This window comes from Heliconius melpomene, chromosome 13 (assembly GCF_056956725.1).
Source record: "Heliconius melpomene rosina isolate 202511_hmr_F chromosome 13, ASM5695672v1, whole genome shotgun sequence".
Taxonomy (NCBI): Eukaryota; Metazoa; Arthropoda; class Insecta; order Lepidoptera; family Nymphalidae; genus Heliconius; species Heliconius melpomene.
The window spans coordinates 5,119,881-5,144,341 of NC_140401.1; the positions used below are offsets into that span (position 1 = coordinate 5,119,881).

The following is a 24,461-nucleotide window of genomic DNA, read 5'->3' on the forward strand; positions in this document are numbered from 1 at the left end:
GCGTAGCTACCTTACGTCTCTCGCACCTACGCTCCTGAAACTTTCATACGCGGCCTAATACTATGTATTGTAGAATATAGAAGTGTAGCTATTAATAAATTTTATTAAAGAATAAATTACATTTATTGACAAAATATGAGTGATAAAAAACATTTGTACCATAATAAACAAAAGTGATTAAAAGTTTTGGTGTTTTACTTAAATTAATAGTGACAGTGACAAAAAATCCAAAAAAAGTTTAAAAAAAAATTTAAAGAGGCACACCTAATAAATTAATAAATAAATTATTTGACTAGTTTTAATATTTCTGAATGCATAATGACAACTTTGGTAACAGGAACGGGCGTGTTAATCGTTTTACAAACAAATGGTAAGGCGAGTGTCGTAAAGTGTTTCGTGTGTGCCCAGTCATTAGCAGAATGGAAAAAGGTCTCGACCGATAAAGAGTAAAGGAATTTTATTAAAAATCACCATCGATTTCGAGAATATAGGCAACAAGATGGATACCAGGCAAGTTATTTTTGCATTATTTAATATATAACATTAAATATAGCATATATGTAGGTATACTTACTATATTATATTTATATATTGGTTGCGCCAACGCAAAATATATTTTATATTAGAAGCTCACAAGCTCAAAAGGATTTATTCAATGGCCGTGACGTGTTAACTATATCTCAGAGTGCAATGTCTATTTATCTTGGAATTACAGACATTATAGACTTACAGTGTTATGATTTCGCGAAACTGGAATAAGTGGGTTTTGTTTTTTTAATACATGCTATAGTATTTGGCGTTGTTTGTCTATACTTGTGTAGAATAATGAATAAATACAATATAATATGTATGCATTAATATAATATTGCAAAAGTTGAAAAAACTAATATTTCTCTTTTATAGTGCTAATAATATCTATTAAAAGAAAGTCTCAACCAAATAAAAATTAATATATATACTTATTCTATTGAGTCTACTAATATTTTTTACATGAGAAAAAAAAAAACTCATGTATTTTATTAGGCCTGTATGAAGAAAAATCAATAAAGAATATCTTAGGCTGCTACTAACGTAGCATTACCATTATTTGTTTTATTTAAGATATAGCTTGCAAGCAGTAAGATAATTACGCTTATTTGAATTCTCTAATACAATATGCACAACTTTGTATCTTTTAACCGATTTCAAATAATGGCTCTAATTATTAGATCTATGTATAACAATTAATAACGTAATTAGGGGGAAAGCTAAAAAAATTAGGTAGTATATATGTCCATATATCCTATTAGGTAGTCCCAAAATAACTTTTCGTAAGCTTTTAATATCTGCCATTTTGGAATTAGAATGACGTCACACAGGCTTGTTATAAACGTAAAATTTCAGCTTATTCTGATTTTATGGTTTCAAAATTCTATTTCACAATTATATTGCTGAATATCGCAGTGTTATTGAAACTAATTAACTTAATTATTTATAATATTTTATATCTATTCCAATGAGATTATAAAAACGATTAATCTATATCTATATATATATAAAAGGACTTGTCCTCACTGACTGAGGTAAGACGCACGCACAGCCGTAACCGCTGATGGTAGAAACGTGAAATTTCGACAGATGTTTACTTCTGTAATCTGGACATCCACTAAGAAGGGATTTTGAAAAATTTTAACCCTAAAGGGGTGAGATAGGGGTTGAAAGTTTGTATGGAAAATTTTTTAAATCGGCACCGATTTTTATAAAATTTGCAATTTAGATTTTTAAAAGTATTTAATTGAATACGTGTTTCATCGTTTTCTAGAATTCACCTCCTAAGGGTGCAAATAAGGGGTTGAAAGTTTGTATGGAAAAATCTTTAAAACGCCACGGGTTATTATAAAATTTTAAATTTAGACTCTTAAAAATATTTAATTGAACATGTTTTTTATGGTTTTCTAGAATTCACCCCCTAAGGGTGCAAATAAGAGGTTGAAAGTTTGTATGGAAAAATCTTTAAATCGCCACCGATTTTTATAAAATTTGAAATTTAGACTCTTAAAAATATTTAATTGAACACATGTTTCGTGGTTTTATAGAATTCACCCCTAAATACGCAAGCGAAGCTGCGCGCGTCCGCTAGTTATTATATAGAAATGATTTAAACTTCTAAGATAATTTTAACAAAAAATAGTTTATAGTAAGGCTAAGGTAACAGTTCAAATTTGAGCTTAGGTTTGGGCAGCCTCTACATAAGTTAGTATTCACCGTGTGAATAATTTAGTTAAAGTGGTAATCAAAGCGGTATTTAATTACTTAAAACTTAGAGAAAGAGCACGAAGAAAAGTCAATTTACTTTATAACTTAAATTTTCCAAGTTTAAATTAAAGATATGTTTGCAGATTAACCAAAGAATAATATAACGATATAAGAATTTTCAGTTTAATAAACTTAAATTTTAGTGAAGACGAAAGATTATGTATCTTACTTTATGATACTATTCTAAAATACTAGACGCTGACCTCCTTCCTATGCTCTTGGGATAGGATAATATTTAATGAAGATGACTAAAAATTTTTTTTCAATATACTAGGGCACAAAAGTGTAACTGTTACGCGAATGTTATGGGTACGATTCCCACTCAAGGGACTGAATTATTATTTATTAATATTTTCATTTCTTCGCTCTGGTACCAAATTCGGCGGAAAGTGAGAAACGGAGTGATTTAACACTTGGTTCACTCTGTTTACCCTGATATATGTGTGATACAGCGTGAAGCTGAAAAAAATATAGTAGAGAGAAATTTTGGAAATCCACATAGATGTTCATTACAGATAAATGTATAAGCAAGAGGGTGATGTTAATCTATTATTCAGATACGCATAATGACACTATATCCCTTTCTTGATAGGCGGAGATGGAGTGCCTAGCGCTACGATAAACGTAGAGCCTCCTTCCGGGTGTTCTAAGTGGTACTTGATCGACCAGTAATAGTTATATAATGTTATTTATTTATAATGAATTTTATATTTTTTTAAGGTTCCCTACCATAAAAGGAACGGAACGTTAATAGAATAATTTTATTGTCCGTTTGTCTGTCGCAGCATTTACGCTTCCATTTTGGTCCATTTTGAATGAAATTCGCCACGTGAATAATATAGAGCACTTCCCGTAGACCTACAGTTTCTATAAAAGTAAATTTAGCAGAAAGTGAAAATTTACAATTTAAATAATGGAAAAATCCGTTTAAAAAATAAAAATTTATTGATATCTCATAGAAAAATATTATATAAAATCACAAACTTTATATAAATAGAATATTTTTTCTAAGGTGAAATTTCAATGTTATTTATGTATGGATACATCGTATTTGGGTTGCTTGGCTTGTGGTGAACAGCTGTCCTACAATAGACACCAATCCAATAACGTTTTGTCCCTTGCTTGACCCTCTGAGACCTTGGTTAAATTAAAAAGCAATATATGTTAATTAATCATGTTTTTTCACGTGTTTTTTTAAACCAAATGTTACCCAACTGTATATTTCTTTTAACATTTCACTATCACATTTTTATTCTACGTAGCGTGTAAAAGAAACACATTACGATTTTTTCTATCGTATCATCACTACAAAGAGAGCACCGTTTATTTTCTTACCGGTAGCTACCAGAATGCTATTAGACTACTTAGACTACTTACAATCTAAATAATATTTTCTTAATATACTTTACATATAAATTATATTTTTATACTATCCTACCTAATGGTGTAATTCACTTATAGTTTAAAATAGATTTCAGGTGTTGGGAACTATAAGTCAATAAACTAACTATTTTTACATTATTATTGCATGGTTAGGAAAGAAAAATACTTTTTTTTAGCAAACGTGTAATTTTATTTCCAGGAGGGGCGGGTTCAAATCCCCACTATGTCCCAATTTTGTACAGATTATGAAATAAAAAATAAAATAGCTTTTGAATGTTGAAATTATTATGTAGGGTAAGACCCGGATAGTTGCCACACTTTTTGAAAAAGCTCTTTTGTTAGAAATGTATACCACTACATTACCTATTCAATGTGTGTTCTTAAACATAGTATATTAATCTTCTAACTTAGCCATTTTTTTCAAATATAAATATTATTAATTTAGAGTACAGCCTGTTTTACGTGGCCTCTAAAAAGGGGGATAGTTGCCTACTATGGCGGATACTAGCCTAACGTTAAAAATGGTTCGGGGGATACTTGCCTGTCTATTTTTTTTTTTCAAATAAAAACGAACTTATATTAATTTAAGTAATCACTTTTTGTTATTGAACACAATCTTTCATTAAGTATTAATCAAAGTCAATATAATTATAAAATTACAACAAAATAGACTCCAAAATGGTAATTAAGTATCCAAAATAATAATTAAATATTACTATTTATTTTAAAGGTAGAACAACAATAAAAATAAGAATTATCTTTGGCATAGCATCTATTAAATAAGTATTCAGTTCTAATTACTTACTGAGATCCCTTATAATTATTACCTAAACAACACTTAAAAGTACTAAGGTTTTAAAATTTTAAATTTGAACAAGTAATTTTTTAATTTAAACAAATAATTAAATATTAGTATTTATCTTAAATATTAAAAATAATTATGGGAATAACTTTGGCATTAGTATTGATTATTACCAGAAGCCAAGGTTTTCAATTTGCCACATCTCATGCAATAGTTTTTGAATGTTGTACAAGTTTCATGCAACCACATTCGACACATCTCACATTGTATCCAATCTGATTTTGATTTAGTTAAATTATAATTTTCAAAACATTCTACACAATAATTATCAACTTTAACTTTGTTGGTATTTCATTTTTTTTTAATTTGCTAATTGATATTGCTATTTTGAATTTCTTAAGGTTCGAGAGGAATACGAAATATCCCGGATTTATGGCATCATAAGTCCGGGATATTTCGTTGATACTTTTTTGTTTTTTATTTAGATCTTCGAACGCAAGTGCTAAGCTATCTTCTGTCCAGCTGATGTGGCGCGGCACCACGCCTGGCTTTCGTTTATACTTGCGAGGCATTTTGCTGTTGAGAATTTATTTTATTTAAGATATACTATAGTAAAGCCTAATAAAAATATCACCAAGAAAAAAAGGTAAAACCAAATGAAAAAATAACTAAGAAAAATACCTGTTTGCTCGTTAAAATGTGTAGTTACGGATAGTTGCCCCAGGGCAACTATCCGCAAAAGACAATAAGGCAACTATCCTTTTTGATACGGATACTTGCCCTTTTTATTTACAAAATAAATAAAACATATTTAACAACAAAACGTTTATTAGAGTGCAATTTAAACTCTAATGCAATCAAAGAAATAATTATTTTACTGAAACTGCAATTAGTTATAATTATATTTAACGGAGATTACTTGCCAATATAATTCTGACGCTCGTCAAAGTATCGTCGCGGAAGATTTTTACTCACACGGACAAAACTCGTGCACCTACTTCGACAGTTGATGCGGCACCGAGTCCTACGCGGGGGACGCTTCTTATTATGATCAAAAAGAAACACTGTAAACACGTCTAACATAGAGCATTTGAAACTGAGGCAAGTATCCGTCCGAGGCAACTATCCGGGTTTTACCCTATGTTTTCGTCAATAATTTTCTTCGTCAAAATTAACGTAATTATAATTATCATAGGATATTCAGAATTTCATGGGCATTATATTATTTACAGCTTTTTGAAATGTCAAAGGAAATGCTGATCGTCATTATAATATTTATTTATGATATACTCAGGTTTCAATATTAAATTTATGAACCTCCCTACTGGCTGACTACTGTTATCGACTATTCAAATTTTCCGTAACCAGAACGACCTTTGGACAACAACTTTGAAACTGATAAAGTAAAAAAATATATTTAGAAATCGTTTTTCACTTTACTGCTATGAATAAATAGAACGAAAAAATAAAATTTATAATTTTGTATCTGGCTGATCTGATCTGATCTGGCTTATACATTATGACAAACTAGGTTTGATTGCCCAGAATTTTTTATACAATATCGGAAATACAAGATTAAAGTGATTAAAATTATTAATATTCCTTAATTTTATTTAACTTTAACTTGAATTAAAAAAAAATAAGCAACATGCAACAATATAACGTTAATAACTTATGAATATAGAATACGAGTATAACACATTAAATTAAAATAAATGATAGGGTTAGTAAGTTGAATGAAGTGACACAAAATGCTGATTCATTAGGTTGTAATATGTGCCTTACCCTCGTCCGACATTTATACAAGTACAAGTAGAATTATCATTTTTGCAAATGGAACTAACAACAGGAGTATGGAAAACAAATAAACAATGTACAATACATTAACGTTTATAATGAACGATTTACATTAGATTTTACAAAAAGTCATTATTGTCATAACAAATGAGAGTATCAGCTTCACGCTGTATCCCGCACACAGCAGGGTAAGCAGAGAGAAGCTTGCGTTAAGCCAATCCATTCCCCATTTTCCACCGAATTCTAGAGGCGTTGCTCGTTAAGTGGTGGAACTCAACACCATGCTTGGCTTAGACACCAGACCGAAAAAATATTAAATATTTCATTTCCTCGAGTGGGTGTCGAACCCACACTTGTGCTCCTGCGCCACGACTGGCCTCAGTCATGACAGAGACAAATGAGAGCATATTATACATGAGCATTGAGCATATAATATGTAAAAATATTCTATTCTATTCAATTCTTTGTTAACGTTCACGTAAAACTCATGAATTTAATCTTGAATTGGCTACTAATAGTAGTAATAGTTATTTTTCAATCACCACTTTCCAATTCCATTTAATTCATTTCTTATGTTATCTGGTTCTATTTTTTATATTTGAAATTGAAACCATCTGTGTGCTAAATTATATTTTGACTTGATAATCTGAAAAAAGCAGTGAAGTATGTCATTATGTTAGAGCCAACATTTCGATAAATTACACATTAAAAGAATATGGGTAAATACCCCCTACAAAAAAATCTTGTTCGTCTTTGTATCATGTCTAAAAGAAGCATGCGGTCTGACCACCCTGCAATTTCCTTCTTTCATTATATTTGTGCCGTGTATTTTACAGTCGTTTCATTATCTTAATATTGTTTTTCTTAGCAATTTTCTTTGAATTTCTTTCCAAGACGCCATTTATAATTTGTTTTCGTATTTAGGTCTATTTTACAATTCGCATATTGACTTTTTCAATTTAAATATTTTTCAATTACAATGTTTCATAAGCAACTACTATTTTCTTTAAGTCCCGAAAATCCGTACTTTTCCTAGAACTTGCACAGCCAAAGGTCAAACCATAGTATCACAGTTCGTTTTTGGTCCGATCTCAGTCTGGTAAAGTATTCTTATACGAGAAACAATGCGAGCATGATATTATCGTTTCGGTCAAGTTCCAATTCAATCACACTCCGGCGACGATCCTTGTCAAAGAATATATATAGAGTATCATAAAGAGTCATATATAGTGTAGTACAGTCCTAAAAAATATAGAATTGAAAGCTATTGAATGAATATCTTAAAACTTAAAATCAAATCAGCTTCATACTGTATCCCTCACACGGCAGGGTAGGCAGAGGAAACCGTTCTCCACTTTCCGCTAAATTCTAGAGGCATTGTGTCATGAGTGGCGGAACTCAATTCCGCGCTTTGCCTCGACACCAGAGTAAAGAAATGGAAATATAAATAAATATTTCTTTTCGTCGAGTGGGGATCGACTCACACCCAATCGGTTTTACAGTCACACTTTGTGCCCTTTGCCACGACTGGCCACCAATTAAATTAGTATCTTAGACGGAAAAAATCATAGTATTTCTAAAGAACAAATACAACCGTTCGGTAGAAGATGTACGCACAGTAGAAAGACAATGTAGGAGTTAATAATGGCTGTATTTTATTTGCTGCTAGCGACGGTTACTGCTAATAAAAGAGATTTTGGTGTGTGACGCATGTTCAGTTTAATCTGAAAAAATACGTTTGTGTTCGAGGAAATAGTATACAATATGTAAATACTGTTTCGGTATTGTAGCGATAAATGACCCTATGTTCTCTGTTTTCTTTATGGACGATACGAAGAAAACTGCAATAAAAAGTGTTTTTGTTTCACACTTGTAAAAGTGTAATATAACAAGAAAAATTCGGTAAGATTTATGTTTGTTTAGGAGTGTGTTAGAAGTTTATTTTATGTCATTTCCAATACTGTATAACACTATCTATTCGAATGAAAAACTAATTATAGCTACACATACAAATGTAGGAATAACTTCTATTAAGTTAACATTTCTCATGATTGCTTTAAACAAATGCGTTTTAATGTAGGAACGAGTTTATTTGTTAGTTTTCATTAAACTCTGTAAAAGTATTTTTAAGTCTACATTAGGATTCTTAAAGCCGTTGTAGTGCAGTGGTACAAGCGTGTGGCGCGATGGTTATAGTTTCGAATTTGGGGGAATGAATGATTAAATATCTTAATATTGCCGCTCTTGGTAACATGGCAAAGCGCGTTGGTGAGTTCCGCCACTCGGTACGGAAAGCCTTAAGAATTCAGTGCAAAATGATGATCAGACTAGGTGGAATGTCAGACTAGGTGGTTGACCTGTTGAGAATCGATTGGATATCGATTCATACCAAGAAACTTAGAACTCAGTTTTGAGTGATTGTAATAAATATAATTATTGTAAAAAATGCTTAAGATAAGATGCCGAACCAAAGCAATACCTTTTAAATCAAAAACATTGTACTGCACCATATATTTTCAAATTTTATTTCAAATTTATCTTAAACAACACTATTATTTATATTATCTTTGTTAAGGTACGTACCACAGAGAATATTCAGGTCATTAGTCGCCATTATCAGAGCAAGCATCCGATAATAGCCTGTGCTCCAAAATAATTTGCAGATAATTACTATCCAAATATTGCTCTCCGGAATACATGTGTAATCTATCTTCTACATTGTATTATATGTATGTACAATTAACGACTTACGAGTACTTGCGCACGGGAGATTGAAAAGCCAATATTCCTTGGATAGCTGACGATATTAGTTTGTACCAGTTTTAATGAGAAAATAATATTTTTATACTTTCTTTTACTTGGATCGTGAAAATCAGTCGTAAGAAGCGAATATTAATATATGATATTAGCGAAATTATAAAAAAAAATTAAATTTTATTTCAGCTTTACGCTGTATCCCGTGTAGGAGGGTAGGGAGTCTAAAAAGTTAGGACACTTCGCTGCTCGTTGAGTTGCGGAACTCAACGCCGCGCCCGACTCGAACTCACAGCCTGCCGCGCTTACAGTGACACGCTAGTTCCCCTGAGCCTCATACATACATACGTACATTTTTTTATTACATTTTCTTTAAATAAAATTTGCACTGAGACGTTATTTACCCTTTCTTCATTACAACTAGTCCCCTATTGCATATGCTTTTTTGTAAGCAGTAAAGATTATTCTATTCTATATGTAGCAATTAATATATAAGTACCTATACATAAATTAAATATGATATATATTGTAGAAATTCTCAATAACAATACTAATATTAGCAACGTTTAAACTTAATGAATTCTATAATTTTGTTCCACACGATTAAATAAAATGTTTACCAAAGTTAATCGAAAACAAATTAATTGTAACTAAACATACTTTTATATCTTTACAAAGCTATTATACATTTTAATTGAAATTTAATAAAGCTCGGTACCTACTATATAAGACGCGTATAAGTTATCTTTGACTTTTGTTATTAAATTATGAATTCCGCTACAGGTCTAATACAATGAAGCTAAAGTTATGAGACACATGGTATTATGTTGATACATTATTAATTAAACAATTATATCTACTAATATGGCGTTTCTTGCCCAAATGAGATAAGAAAATGTAAATATTTCGTGAAGATAATTTTGTTTGAATGAAAAATCTCTTGACGATAACCGTTTTGCATTAAATAAATGTTTTCTCCTATAAATGCCCACGTAGTTTGTTTTTTTTTTATATATACTGTTAAATTTTTGCATTTCATTTTTATAGTAAAGATTAAATAATTTTTCAATAAAGATTTTCAAATATTTATTATTTCCATTTGCTTCGCTCTAGTGTCAAAGCGCGGTGTTGAGTTCCAAACTCAACACGTAATGCCTGAAAAAAATAAGGGAATAATGGAGAACGGTGTGTATGAACACTAGGTTCCCTCTGCCTACCCTGATGTGTGCAGCGTGACGCAAAAAAAAAGATTTTCTATAAAATATGTCTCTTCCGAAAATACCAATTTCTGCGTTTTATATATTTGAGGATAGCGAAGAAATAAAAATATTTAATATTTTATTTCCTCACGCGAGAATCGAACCCACAACCTATCGCTTGTGCCCTGCGCGCTGACTGGCGTCAACATATAATTATATAGCTCATTACATATAAATATATCTATATATTAAACTAAATACTTAGGGGCTGTTTAACAACGAAGTTCAGTCATTACCCCTTCTACGCATACATGGACATTAGGGAAGTTTACAACAAGTTATGAATTGTACACAAATGAAATTAGTTTAGTTATATCAATATATAATTTAGAATTAATTATCTTTATAATCGTATATTATTTTCTTATATGATATTTTTTATAGTATATGTAACCATATACTAAGCATGTTGCACTGTGGTCGCGATAGTGGTGGTCTTAAAATATATGAAATTTTACCACCTTATTAAATTAGCTCATTACATATAAGCTTAAATGCTTAAATATCTTACCTATTTGTTCAAACACTGGTAGTAATATTTTTCACCTATAATGTCATGTCAAAAGCATTTTCTTTAACGTTAACGTCAAATGTGGTATTTTCAAATAGTAGTTTAGTCAAGTACATTTCTTGTTGAAAAGCCACGGTACCTCATTTTAAACGCGTCGCTCTACATTACATTCCGGCAGCTAACATATTACAATGAATACTGTATAGGCCGTCGTTTCTTAGGGGCAAAAGAGTGTGGCCGTAATGTGTAATGCGGTTGTAGGTTCGATTTTCATTATTATCTTTCATTATTAAGAAGAATTTCATTATTAAGAAGAATTATTATTTCAGAAGAAACATTATTATCTTTCAGTGATCTCCTTTGGAGCTTGTCACAATATTTCTGTAAAGTATTATATTTTACAATCTGAGATCCTTTATAAGAAAAATAAAACTTATAATTGGCTCGTACTATATTTAGTACGTGGATTATTATCCACACTAACAAATAATTTAATGTTAAAGCCGAATCGATAGTTACAGATTCAAATTCCACTTGAAAAAATATATATTTTCAAAATAAACATTCATTGGTTTACATAATTTAGAATTAGAGCTTATTATAAAACGGACGTCATTTCGTTAAATAATTGTTTCGTTAATTATTAAATTGCTTGTAATTATTAAAAAGTACAATACGCAGATTTGTTAAAAAAATAATGGACAAGTTTCCATAAGATATTGGATTGATCCCACTTTGGCCAAGAGCAAAAATGGCTTTACTCCTAAATATCAACCCTCGCTTACAAGGATTTTATTTATTCCGTGACAGGGTGGACTGTGAAAAATGGTCATTCATGTAATCTAATACGACGATCCTAAATATCTTAAAAGAATATATATAACCATTACGTCGTTGTAGTTTAATAGGATGTGTTTATCTCCCCGTGGACTTTAGGGTCGCAGGTCAGCTTCATGCTGTATCAGGTAGGTATCTACATGCTAAATATCACTCAGTTCTGTACTTTTACTCTTTTAAAGAAGTCCTATGCTAGGTGATGAGACTTGCACCTTGCTTAACAATACACAAGGAATATCCATAATTTAAATAAATAGCTGTTTTTGGTACTATGCTGTCTTTTTATGACAATAATTGTGAAAGATACTTACATTTTTAAGGATATATCGACAAAATTGAATATTTTTTTTCACATTTTTTATGTTTTTTACTGTGGTATGCGCAGAAAAGAAGACACCAATTAATCACTTTTTTTAGATTTAAAAGTATAAGGTAAATAATCAACACAAGTCGGTATAGTAAGTAGTCAAAAAAAAAATTATAAAATATATTAATAAAAAAATTATTGTTTATAAATCTATGTTCGGGATACAGTGTGAAACTAAAAAAAAATAATATCCTTATAGACAATGTAACCCAAAGTGTTAAAAAAAATAGTGTATTAATAACCAAACGGGCGAAGCAGCCAGCGAGAGGTAGGGTAGACAAAATATACATGTATATATATCTGACTTCATCAACAAGATGTCTTTTAAAAATATCAAAATTAATTAATTCTCTTCTTGCAAAGTTTGGTGGAAGTGACAGCGGTTCCTTCAATCGGGTCAAACTTTGGAGATTATTTTAATTTTTTAATCGCCCTATGGCTTTTAGAAATGAATATATATTTTCTGTTTCCTGGATCAATAAAATTAATTATTATGAGCGAATATTTTAAGCGTTTCCTTACAAGTAAACGAGTCAAAAGATAAAAAATAATTAACCGCGACATTTATCTAAACTGTCATTTATTTCGACATGGGTCGGGTACAGTTTTGTGAGTTTGTATATCTTAATATTGAAAGCATTAACTAGCGAAATTTCAATATAATTACTACTTCGAGTAGAACAAGAAAAGAGAAATTAAAATATGGAAAAAAGGGAAGTAAAACATATGTAAAAAAAAAAGGATTTGCTAAAATATTAGACAAATAATTATTTTCAAAAGAGGACTGATCGGCCGTTGGCCAGCAAGGGACGTCATACGGGTGTAACAATGACGATTATTCTATTCGCATCCATGTAAACATATTATTTGTTTGATACACTCAGGAGTGAATATTTTCTCATATAAATAAAGCTTATTCTAAACAAAACTTTTTTAACCCACGTCTGTAAGAAAAAGAGGTTATGAATTCGATTGTTTTTTTTTTAACCGACTTCTGTAAGAAAAGGAGGTTATCAAATCGACTGTATTGTATGTCAAGCTAGTGCTACTAAGCTTGTTTGTTTTACTTGGCACCGACTTCAAAATTATAAAATATTTGTAAAATTATTTTTCACTTTTTAGTTCGTTGTTAGAAGTCGGTTTTTCTTTTTGTTAAAAAATTATTAATTATATAGAATATCAGTCAAATATAACGTACGAATATCGTAACAGAATTTTATTAATCATTACACATACTGTTGTAATGAGTAAGTCTCGTTTTATGATTCAAAGATGGTTTCCATTCTCTCACAGTCATCATCATTTCGTTCTCAAAGGAAAATTTTACCGTTCTGCTTTCTTACATTGCGTCTTTTATACTATTGTTTGAATTAAAAACGTTTACGTAACATACATATATAATTTTATGTTAGATACTAATGACCCGACCACGGCTTCGTCCTATTGAATTATATGAATAATTGAACATACGCCGTCTGTTTGTCTGTTTGTGCACGCTAATTTCAGAAACGGCTTAACCGATTTTAATGCAGTTTTCACGATTGTATTTAAGCAAACTTTCCTTAACATTTAGTGTTTTATTTAAATCGGTTTATGAACAAAAAAGTTTTTTGCTGTTACAACCTATCTTAATTGCTATTCTTTTATATAGATGCGTGTCTTTATAGATTTTTCTATCCTTTAATTACATATGTTAATATGGATTAAATTAACTTAATGAAAATATAAAATATAGGTTTCAATTGAAATTTACATCTAGTTTACGAATTTAAGCTTTTGAGTAGTAAATTAGAATGTCTCGAATTCGGCCGAACTTATTGATACAAAAAGAGGAACTACTACTTTATAATTCATTTAGTATTACATATTAAATTAATTGAAATAGTCGTTTTAAATGTTCTACTATTATGTTATTATTCTAGATCTGTTTTTAGATTAAACAAACTTTCATTTATTTTTTTTATATATTACAACTGCCTCGCTATAAAATACGAAAAGAGTATTTTTCCTATTTTATATGTAATATATTAAACTATGTATATTTTAAAACTTTAAAATACGGAAATGTATGCGTGTATTCCTCCAACGTGGCATTTATGCAGGATATGTAAAGTTCATTCAATAATAATCGAAAAGCTAATGCGTTGCCTTGACGTCAAATAGGTGACTCTATCTCCATGGTAAAGAGATGCACGTTGAACAGATTATTACGTTACATTTACGTCGAGGCTGTCGTGGCGCAGGGGCACTAGCGTGCGGCTGTAACCACCTCGGTTGCGGATTTGATTCCTATTCTGGGGAATGTGGTACAGAAAAGTTTTAATGGGAACAGAGTGTCTTCACATTAGGTTTCCAGGTTCGTTCTGCCTACCTTGATATGTGTGGGAAACCAAGTTAAAGCAAATATTCAATAAGGAAAACTTTCACAAAGCTAGGCTATTTTAAAACATAAGCATAAGGCAATTTAGTATGATAAAATCTTATGAAGATTAAAATAATACTAGCAACAAATACTTATAATTAAATATTAAATTAATTCTATTTATCGGTTTAATGGGTACTTGCTGTTACTATTTGTTGGTGGCTTATCACAATTAATCTTCTTTGTCTTCAACGTCCTTACTTAATCTGTTAACTGTTATATTTAGCGATAATAATATACTATGTTTTACTAATTATTAATATGCCAGTGCTGCCTTAGCAAGTATGCTATGGCAACACTGTACTTTGATAGGATTAATGGCAGCCATGTTTGTTATTAAATTGTATAAAACGAGGTAATGCTATATTATTCTAGCTCGAGCAGTGAATGTAGGTAGGTAAAACCTGACTGTTAGTGCATTGTAGAGGGGCCCTTGAAGCCTGTGGTCGCGAATCCCAGGTACTGCTCCAAGCTCAACGGTATTAATATTTGTAGTTGAATAATAAAGTATATCGGCTCCACCCGCTTGAAATATTGAATTACGTTTCTGTTTTGAGAACAGAGAGATAAAAATTGTAACCCTACTTTTTGCTTCACCTTAGTCGAATTTCTTTAGGTATGGGTTTGAAATATTTTATCCTATATACTGTTCCCGTAAGATCAGACGCTTCTATCCTGTATATGTACAACAGGACACCTTTATAGTCACTCATTCAATGCTTAAACATGTTTTTTACGACATAATAAAATTGAAATAGGGTTTTTAAGATCCCACACAGATTGTAATTTTTAATGACTTATCAATTTATATAATGAAGCTTAATTTACAGAAAAATATATAAATGAAGAAGCAACTCTTCGATCTAAGAGTCTAGAATTGATTCATTGTTATGTTTCGTATGAATCCCCCAGTTTGATGTCAGTAGCGTAGTTTATGATCCTTGCATGCGGTAAATACCAAAAGTTGCTATAGTTCCAAATATTCATGTATTTTATACAAATATTTCATACATCCAAGATGTTATTCCGACGTTATATTCAGAACAAGGCGGGAATGAAAGCTTGTCATATAAAAGTTAGATGTTATTATTTTTTATAAATAAAAAAAAAAATACATATTTTACTGCTCAAATATTAAATTTAACAAATTAAAATGAAAAAAGTGAAGACTAAATTGTTTCACAAAACAGATGTGCTTTTAGTCCATAGGCTCTTTGAATCTGAATAATTTCAAAAAACCAGACAATATTATTTTAATTATTTTCTTAGCAACTATTACTACTACTTAAAAAAAAATCAGCTTCACGCTGTATCCCGCAGATACCAGGATAGGCAGAGAGAACGTAGTGTTAATAGAGTCCGTTCCCCACTTTCTACCGAATTCTGAAGGCATTGCGTGTTGAGTGGCGAAATTGATTTGATGTAATAAAATCGTTTTCAATTTATTGTGTAAAAGTCTAGGGTCATTTACCGTACTTCATTTGACTGGGTTCTAGAGTTATACAAAATATTTGAAGTAGATTATTAAAATGTACATGTGATATATCCGCAAGTATTAATTAATAACTGAATAAACTATTCTAGATAATTATATAGGGGATTCCCTGGAATTAATAAAATCATCTTCGATATAATAAACATTTTTACAGTGGAACGACTCCTGCACAAGATGATGAACCAGATTGGTCAAGGAATACAACCATTAAAGAATATTTAGGTCAGAACATTACCAATGATACATTTGGTATGTATGTAGATATTAACAATTTATATTTAGTAATTTACTAAGCTTATTTATTATATGAATTTATTATATTTTTAATTGTTTATTTTTTATAAAAAATGTGTTTTAGTTTGCGATCATTTAGAGCTGTAGGCTCCTAGAACAAAGATTTTAGGCAGCTTATAATATTGCATGCACAAGTGTGACTGTAAACGCGACCGGCGCTGTGTTCGATCCCCACTTGAGGAAACAAAATATTTTCATTTCTTCGCTCTGGTGTCGATGCAAAGAACGGCATTAAGTTCCGACACTTAACACGCAATGCCTCAAGAATTCGGCGGAAAATAAAGAAAGAAGTGTCTTAACACTACGTTCTCTCTGTCAATCCTGCTGTGTGCGGGATATAGCGTGAAGCTGATTTTTTTTTATTTCACTATATAAATTGTTTCAGATACATTATACGATGTGCCAACGAGCATGATCGTATTATTGTCTTTTCTTTATGGATCGATCTCGGTTTTAGCAGTTGTTGGCAATTTCCTAGTAATGTGGGTGGTGGCGACATCACGCAGGATGCAAAGCGTAACTAATTGCTACATAGCCAATTTGGCCTTAGCTGATATCGTAATAGGTTTATTTGCTGTACCATTCCAAGTAAGTGAAATTATTTCAGATATATTAAATTCGTTACAGAAGTCTATTGGAATTTCATTAATTAACGTTATGATAAAAAGTTACATTAAATAGATTTGTTCCTACATTAATTTATTTGCTTAATATAGTCTAAGTGTAAAATTAACTTTAGTTCGATATAGCTTTTGTTTCTCTAAACAGATATTATTATAATCAATAAACACTAATAATAAAATTTATTTGTATTAAATATATTTAATTAAAATATATTTGTAGTTCCAAGCCGCGTTACTGCAACGATGGCTGCTTCCACATTTCATGTGCGCCTTCTGTCCGTTCGTGCAAGCACTAAGTGTGAACGTTAGTGTATTTACTTTGACTGCTATCGCTGTGGATCGACACCGTGCCATTATTACGCCGCTAAGGTAAAAAATATTATTTGCATGTCTACAACCTTCGATGTAATAGACAGTAAATCGTACTCGCAGTTGAATTGAAAAAAAATATATACAAATTGGGTGTGTATTGTTATATCTAAAAATTTCAAAGTTAAAAAAAAATCATAAAAATATACCTTAATAAACGATAATGAGAGCTTATACGCATGTAGCGAATGTTATTAAAAAAAACATTTAGAATAGATCATTCTTGCACATTTAAATTCTAATTAAGATAAGAAAAATATTCCTATAAATAAAAAAGACAATAATATTATAGTATTAACAACAGTTTTAATAAATGCTATGAGAACGTATCTAGTAGGTAAACCACAAACACCACCACCGTAGGTTTACCAAGTAATAAATCGGTATGCGCCAAACAAAATTAATTAACTTTAATCCAGATTATTTATGGAAGGCTGCGTTTCAGTTATACGTACATCGCAGTAATAAAAAATAATTATGTTAATGACAACAATTAATTAATTGTCATTATTATTGATTTATTGCTACAATGTGTTCAATGAAAAGATACCGAACTAAATGTTTCACTTGTAAGTAAAAATATTTTATATTCTTCTTCTTTCTGGGATTAATCCCGGCTTTTGCCAGGGTCTATCACGACATTCAACCAGCGCTACCTTGGGCACCCGGGAGGTCTCACTCACTCACAACACATCTATCTAATCACAATAAAATGTATTTTGCAAAGCTTTTAATATCTTGAAAATATTTTTAATTTGATTTGTAAATCAAATAGAATATATTTCGATTGGATGATATTTTAATACACGCAATACCTCCAGAATTCGACGGAAAATAAGAAACGAAGTGTGTTAACACTAGGTTCCCTCTGCCTACCCTGCTGAACGCGTAACGGAAAAGATATTTTAAAATATAATGAAAGTGAATTTTGCGCAAGCATATGTTTTAACTGTAAAACATGAAACAAAGAAGACCGAAGATTGAAATATACCGCAAAATGCTTTCAATATATCAAATCGCGAGCACGACGGACGACGGCAAATAACTAGAAATCCTAACAAATGGCGTCAGCAGAAATCCAAATGTGTCGTAATATTTCAATCAGAGTAGCTTAAGTTACTAAAGAATGAAGGAAGGGTTAAATGTTCATTTGACTTATTTTTGCCTTGTCAATTAATACTTTCTCTGATTTTTGCCTTTCTTTTTCTCTACTATGAACTCTTAAAACTGTAAATAGTCTTATTATTGACAGAATTTTATTTATATAAATCTTCTGTTCTAGTGCACATACATCGAAACGTATCGCTAAAGTCATCATTGTTTTCATATGGGTCTTGGCATTGTCTCTCGCTGCCCCTATGGCGATGTCGTGGGAAGTTAATATGGTTGAAGAACAAGATCCAGGTACAACGCGATCAATTCTAAAATTTCTTATCTTATTTTACTTGAAGCTGCCAGTGTCTTAATTCACTGAAAAGAAATAATGGTGGAATATTCTCTGTTCTTCTATTCTTTAAGAAGATGATTTTTCATGACATATTCTCAATTAATCATTATTTGGAATAGACGAGAAAAGTTTGTAATTCTTCTAAAGCAAACTTTGGCCCAATAGCTTTTGTGGTAATAAAATAAATATTTTCAGTATAAATATATTTATAAATAACTGCATTATTTAATATTTATAATATTAAATAAATGTTCAAAAATACGCAAACTTTTGTCAACATAAGAACTAACCACGTAAGTAATATCCAAATTCTAATTAAGGCATACTTTTACAGTGTCGAGAATTTTTTACGAGAAACCCTTTTGTGCGCCAACTGAATTTGGATCTCATTCGCTAGCGATATACAGACTGATATTGTACATATTTCAGGTATTTTTATTATATTTAATACTAGACGGAATATGAGTAGGTAATATTTTAATTTTACTTATTATCACATTTTTTGAACCTCACAAAAGACTTAATGTTATTTATTTTAATTTATGTATGTCACAAAGAGGAGCGTTGAGTATATTATGGGCATGGCACAAACAAGCTTTAAATAATAAACAGAATTAATAAACATAAGTAAACTTATATTTTACCTAAATATTTTTAAATGTGAGATTGGTCCAAAATTTGGTATGAGAATTAAAACGAGAAGAAGGAAATTGTGTAGCGTATATTTTAGATCAACATAGTTCCTCCTTTTTAAAAGGGTAATCAGCGTCATTTAAACTAGAGCTCCTTTATTAAATTTTGTATTATAATATTTTTATATTAAATGGCATAGAATGTAAATATTGTTTATATAACGTAGATGAGAGGCTGACACAAAATATTTTTTAACAACTAGGTTTTACAATTTTATTTCGATAAACATTGACAATATTTTATGATAAGCATGACATAACAAAGTTTTAGTAAGCTTTACATATAAAATTCTGCTATTACAATAAACTTGAAATAAATTTTGATTCTATTGAACTACAAGAATATAGAAAAGAAGAATAATATTAAGAAAGAATCATATGCACTTGCTGAAACTTACGCTCCACTTGGTGCAATAAGAATGTCTTGTAAGAAATTTTAAATCCAATTCAACTCAAGAATATGTCAAGTCACGAGTGTGATATATTTAGCTAGCAAGGCAGAATAGAATCTAGTGAAGGCAGAATATTTTGAGATTTTAGCTTAAAAAAGTTGATGTTTTTATTTATTAAACAGAGATTTATGTGTATGTTACTATTCCTTATACTTGAAATATTTTAATTGTTTTATTTTTTCAGTACGTTATACCATTATGCGTAATAACATTTGCGTACGCACACATGGCGATGAAGCTGTGGGGGGCCCGAGCACCGGGTAATGCGCAAGAAACACGCGATGCTAATCAAATGAAAAATAAGAAAAAGGTGAGTAGCAATCTAAAAAACTGTTAATTATTGCTTTCTTACAAAATTGTGAAGTATTAAATATTCTTAGAAATAACGAATCTTTTGACTGATCTAAGTGAATCGACTTATAATAAACTATTAAATATTAAATAGTGATAATAGTGGATCCTCTTTCATATTTCCTTTATTAAGAAAAAAATCGAATAAGAACTGCAATTTCTATCGCATTTGCGAGATTTATTGCTTAATTAATTTATTAGGACTTTTCCCGCAAATCGCAAGTTAAAATAAAAATTCAGGTTTAGGTCTCCTATAAAAAGGTGTTTCAAATATCAAGTAGTATGTAAAACTTTGATACGATTTTTTTTCCTTAGTCCCCTCGAAGTATGCAAACTATGCTTATCTTCGAATTCCCAAATTAATTTATATCTAGAACACTCACGCCTAGACTACAAGTGCCCTCCAGGGTTAATAGTCGTCAGCATGAAATACTCAAGAGAGGAAAATGAAATAGTTTGCTGAAATATGCAGGTTTTAATTGAATTCGCAGTGGATACACAACTATATGAAATATAAAAAGTATGTTATTTTAAGTAAAAATTAAAGTATTACATTTAATTTTAAGATTTTTAGCCAACATATTTATTCACACAGCCAAATCCACTGCATGAATAATAAAATATTTAAATACTTTATTGGCAGTTACGTATAATAAATGGATAAATGATAATATATTGGGCAATGACAATGAAAAAATACCTGAAAACTGACTGAAGTTTACTGAGCGTGAAAATATATAACATATTATATTTATACATAAATGTAAAATGGGAGCAAAGTTAAATGTTGAGTAATGAGTCGTTCTCGACTTCAACAGCAAAATATAAGCAATAGGTAGCGAGTTCTGTCTTTACTCGTGATAAAACTCAAGCTTTAATATCTATAATAACTATTTTTATTTTAATGAATATAGATAAGTTTACTATATATCTAATACAAATCCCCAATTATTTATTTTATTAATTGTTCCCTATATACTTACTTGTACTCGAATACCTCTACACTGATCACACAAACAAGGATGTTCACAAGACGTTCTTCAAAAGTAAAAAGTAAAGGAAAACCTGTAAATGTGAACTTTTCTTCTTCTAAAAGTAATTTAAGCTAATTTTTTACCTCACAGCATCTAATATTTTAATTAAAACACAGGTCATAAAGATGCTAGTGCTAGTGGTAGCGCTTTTCGCACTCTGTTGGCTTCCTTTGCAGAGTTACATGCTGCTACAGTCGTTCTTTCCATCTATTAACGAGTAAGTATTTTATATTTATAAGATAAATAATATTTTTAATAATACTCCATTTATAAGTTAAAAGTCAGTTTACAATTTTGAATTTAAAAAAAGTTTAACTGGTATTCTGTTATTATTGCAACGAAACTGTTTCTTGTGGGATGGGAAAAATAAAGTAGAGAAAATCGAATATGTCGATTTATTAATATAAAACCTTTTTTATTAGTATAGTTTTAATTTTGATATAAATTAATTTCTTTGAATTATAATTAATATCTGCTTTGATGTAAAATTATTAATTAATGTCTAGTCACTTCAATTAGGATAAGTATTTTCAAGGAAAGTATTTGTTATTTTTCTATGAAATTAAAATAATGATAATTTATTTACAGGTACAGATATATAAATGTAATATTCTTCTGCTTCGACTGGTTAGCGATGAGTAACTCTTGCTACAACCCTTTTATATACGCTATCTACAATGTGAGTATTATGTTACTCATGTTATATCGAATGTTAGTTGTGATATACATCTAGTAGCCTATATCACATTCTGTATTAATGCCTCTCCATTTTCAGAACGATCAGCACTATTTGGGCAAATAACAACCACAAACGTATTAGCTATGAATTAGGTTAATATAAAATAAGAAAGACATTTGTAGATTGTTGTAGACTTTTTCAGCTAGGTAGGCAGAGGGAAGTTAGTGTTAAGACACTTCATTCCCTGTTTCCCGCCGAATTCTGGAGGTATTGCGTGTTAAGTGGCGGAACTCACCGCCGCATTTGTCTCGACATCAGAACGAAGATATAAAAATATAATAATAAATTTAAAGAAATATTTCATTTCCTCGAGTGGGAATCGAACCCACAACCAGTTACATTTACAGTCACAGTCACATTTGTGCCCCTGCACCACGACTCGCTTTCCATTTTTTGAACAGATCATTAAAACTACTGAGCATAAAGGAGGACCATTATGCTCAGTAATTTTAATGACATTTAAGTGTTTAAACTAATTAGTTTTTAATCTTATAATGTTTTTGTAAAACGCTGAAAAGCCAAGTAAAAATACGAGCTTTGTTCCTGATGGAAGTGATGGAGGGAGTCGTTAAGTGTAACGAAGATTCAACGTTCCGAATTCACGCTTTAGACTGTTAGGTTTCTTTAGCATAGAGAAAAGAAATTTTATTTTCGAATAAAATACACCTAGACTTTTCTTAATTTCTTATATTTTTCTACTATGTAATGTACATAGCTTAGTTATAATTTGAGATTTGAAAAACAAACGAATCTGTCACGACTATATATAGTCTGAATCTCCTTTATTAAAGTGGATATGCATAATTTTTATGCGTTTTATATAAAGTGTTTATTGAATATTGAAGAATTTTTATTAATTTATTAAAATCAAATATTTTTACTTCTTGTCATGTACGTACAAATTGAGATTATTTTTTTTGAAATGAACTCACTAAATGAAACCATCACTTATAAACGCTTTGGACTGATTGAAATACGCACTATCAATACTATGTTTGCTTAAAATAATTATAAACTAGTTGCAGAAAAAAGAGTGTAAGAATTAAAAAGTATAAATAAATAACAATATATTTACTTTGACAATATATTATTCGAGGTCAGTCGTGGCGCAGGGCACTGTAAGCGCGACTGGTTGTACTGGTTTTTAACCCACTCACAAAATAATACATTTACGTTAATCTTACTTTAACTTGAAGTAAATGATAACTTATTGAAGGAATAATCTTCCTCAAATGAAAGGGCAAAAAATTTAAGGATATTTCTCTTTTGATTAAGGGGCTGTCCTAAATATGATGACTTGTCTCCCCGCAGTAATAGCCTCGTTTATTTTATGTAAATATACTCTCTAAACGATTATAAATGACCGTCTACGCCGGTGATATATAAATATTGTATATAGCCCTTTGGTTTCATGAAGATCAAATAAAATTAAACGAATATAAAAACACACTTTAATAAAAACAGTTATAGATACATTTTATTTCTTAAAAAGCAATATTATACTTTCATTTTCCTGAAAGTTACTTATAATTTGTTATTATTTAATAATTTCGAACATAATTATTAATAATATTGTTTCAGGAAAAATTTAAGAAAGAATTCAAACAAAGATTTACATTTAGACAGAAGCGAAACAGATTCACTAATGACAGCTACGAGGTAAATAAAAGGAAATGAAGTGTATCAGATAAGCTAATATTGTAATATTTGATAAAATTAAAAAAAAAAACTGTTTCAGGACGGACAATCATATAGGACACGGGTACTATCGATTCGATCCACAAATGAAAGAAGCGTTTACTCAACACGAAAGTCGATTAACACTGCACCTGTAGAATCTTTGAAAATGAGAAACTCTTGTATATGCGCAAGAGGACACAGTCATTCCGATAAAGACAATATACTACATGAAACCAAAAAGGAATTTGAAATTTGTAAAAATGGCAACCGCAATGTACTCCAAGAGCCATCGAGAAGATCGCGAAGATTTAACGACAACGATTTGCCTATAGGTGATGAAAGAGTTAGTGAATTATATATTTTCCCAAATAGTAGTATAGTAGAGTTCACAGATTTGGTACGTGATCATAAAGTTTAAATTCATTAATTGAAGGTGAAAGACGTAGCACGGACAGACATAGTGAACGTTTGTAGTGTAGTGCTCACGACTTGTTAGGAAATAAAACATTCAGTGAATTGTATATTTTTTCCATACATTAGTTATAGAATTCGCGGATGTAATGTAATATGTGATAATTAAAATGTAAATATGAAAGACTCTAATGTAAGTATTTATTAAAATGTCAAACATATGATGTGGCAAAACGTATAAAATAAATACTATAAATAAAAACGCACGAGCAATTTAGTTGTATGTTATTTTCATATCCTTTTAAAAGTCCAATAGCACAGCTGAGTGAAATTAATGGCATTACTTATTATTTAATGTCCTATACAAAGACAGAGAGTGAATAAAAGACATTTTACTAAAAGTAAGTAGTAGGTAGATACATTATAAGAGGATCGAGTCATAGTAAC

The 24,461-nt window shown here is 30.3% G+C and overlaps 1 protein-coding gene across 1 annotated transcript; it reads left to right on the forward strand.

Annotated features, from left to right (window-relative positions):
* On the forward strand, window positions 1-24,287 carry LOC146532630 (RYamide receptor-like). The gene is made up of 11 exons (XM_085196740.1): window positions 1-510; window positions 16,077-16,171; window positions 16,602-16,804; window positions 17,060-17,208; window positions 18,491-18,612; window positions 18,990-19,084; window positions 19,984-20,109; window positions 21,301-21,401; window positions 21,773-21,863; window positions 23,505-23,582; window positions 23,662-24,287. The coding sequence occupies exons 1-11, from the start codon at window positions 500-502 to the stop codon at window positions 24,019-24,021; spliced, it is 1,431 nt and encodes a 476-aa protein (XP_085052866.1). The 5' UTR covers window positions 1-499; the 3' UTR covers window positions 24,022-24,287.
* The last annotated feature ends 174 nt before the right edge of the window (window positions 24,288-24,461 follow it).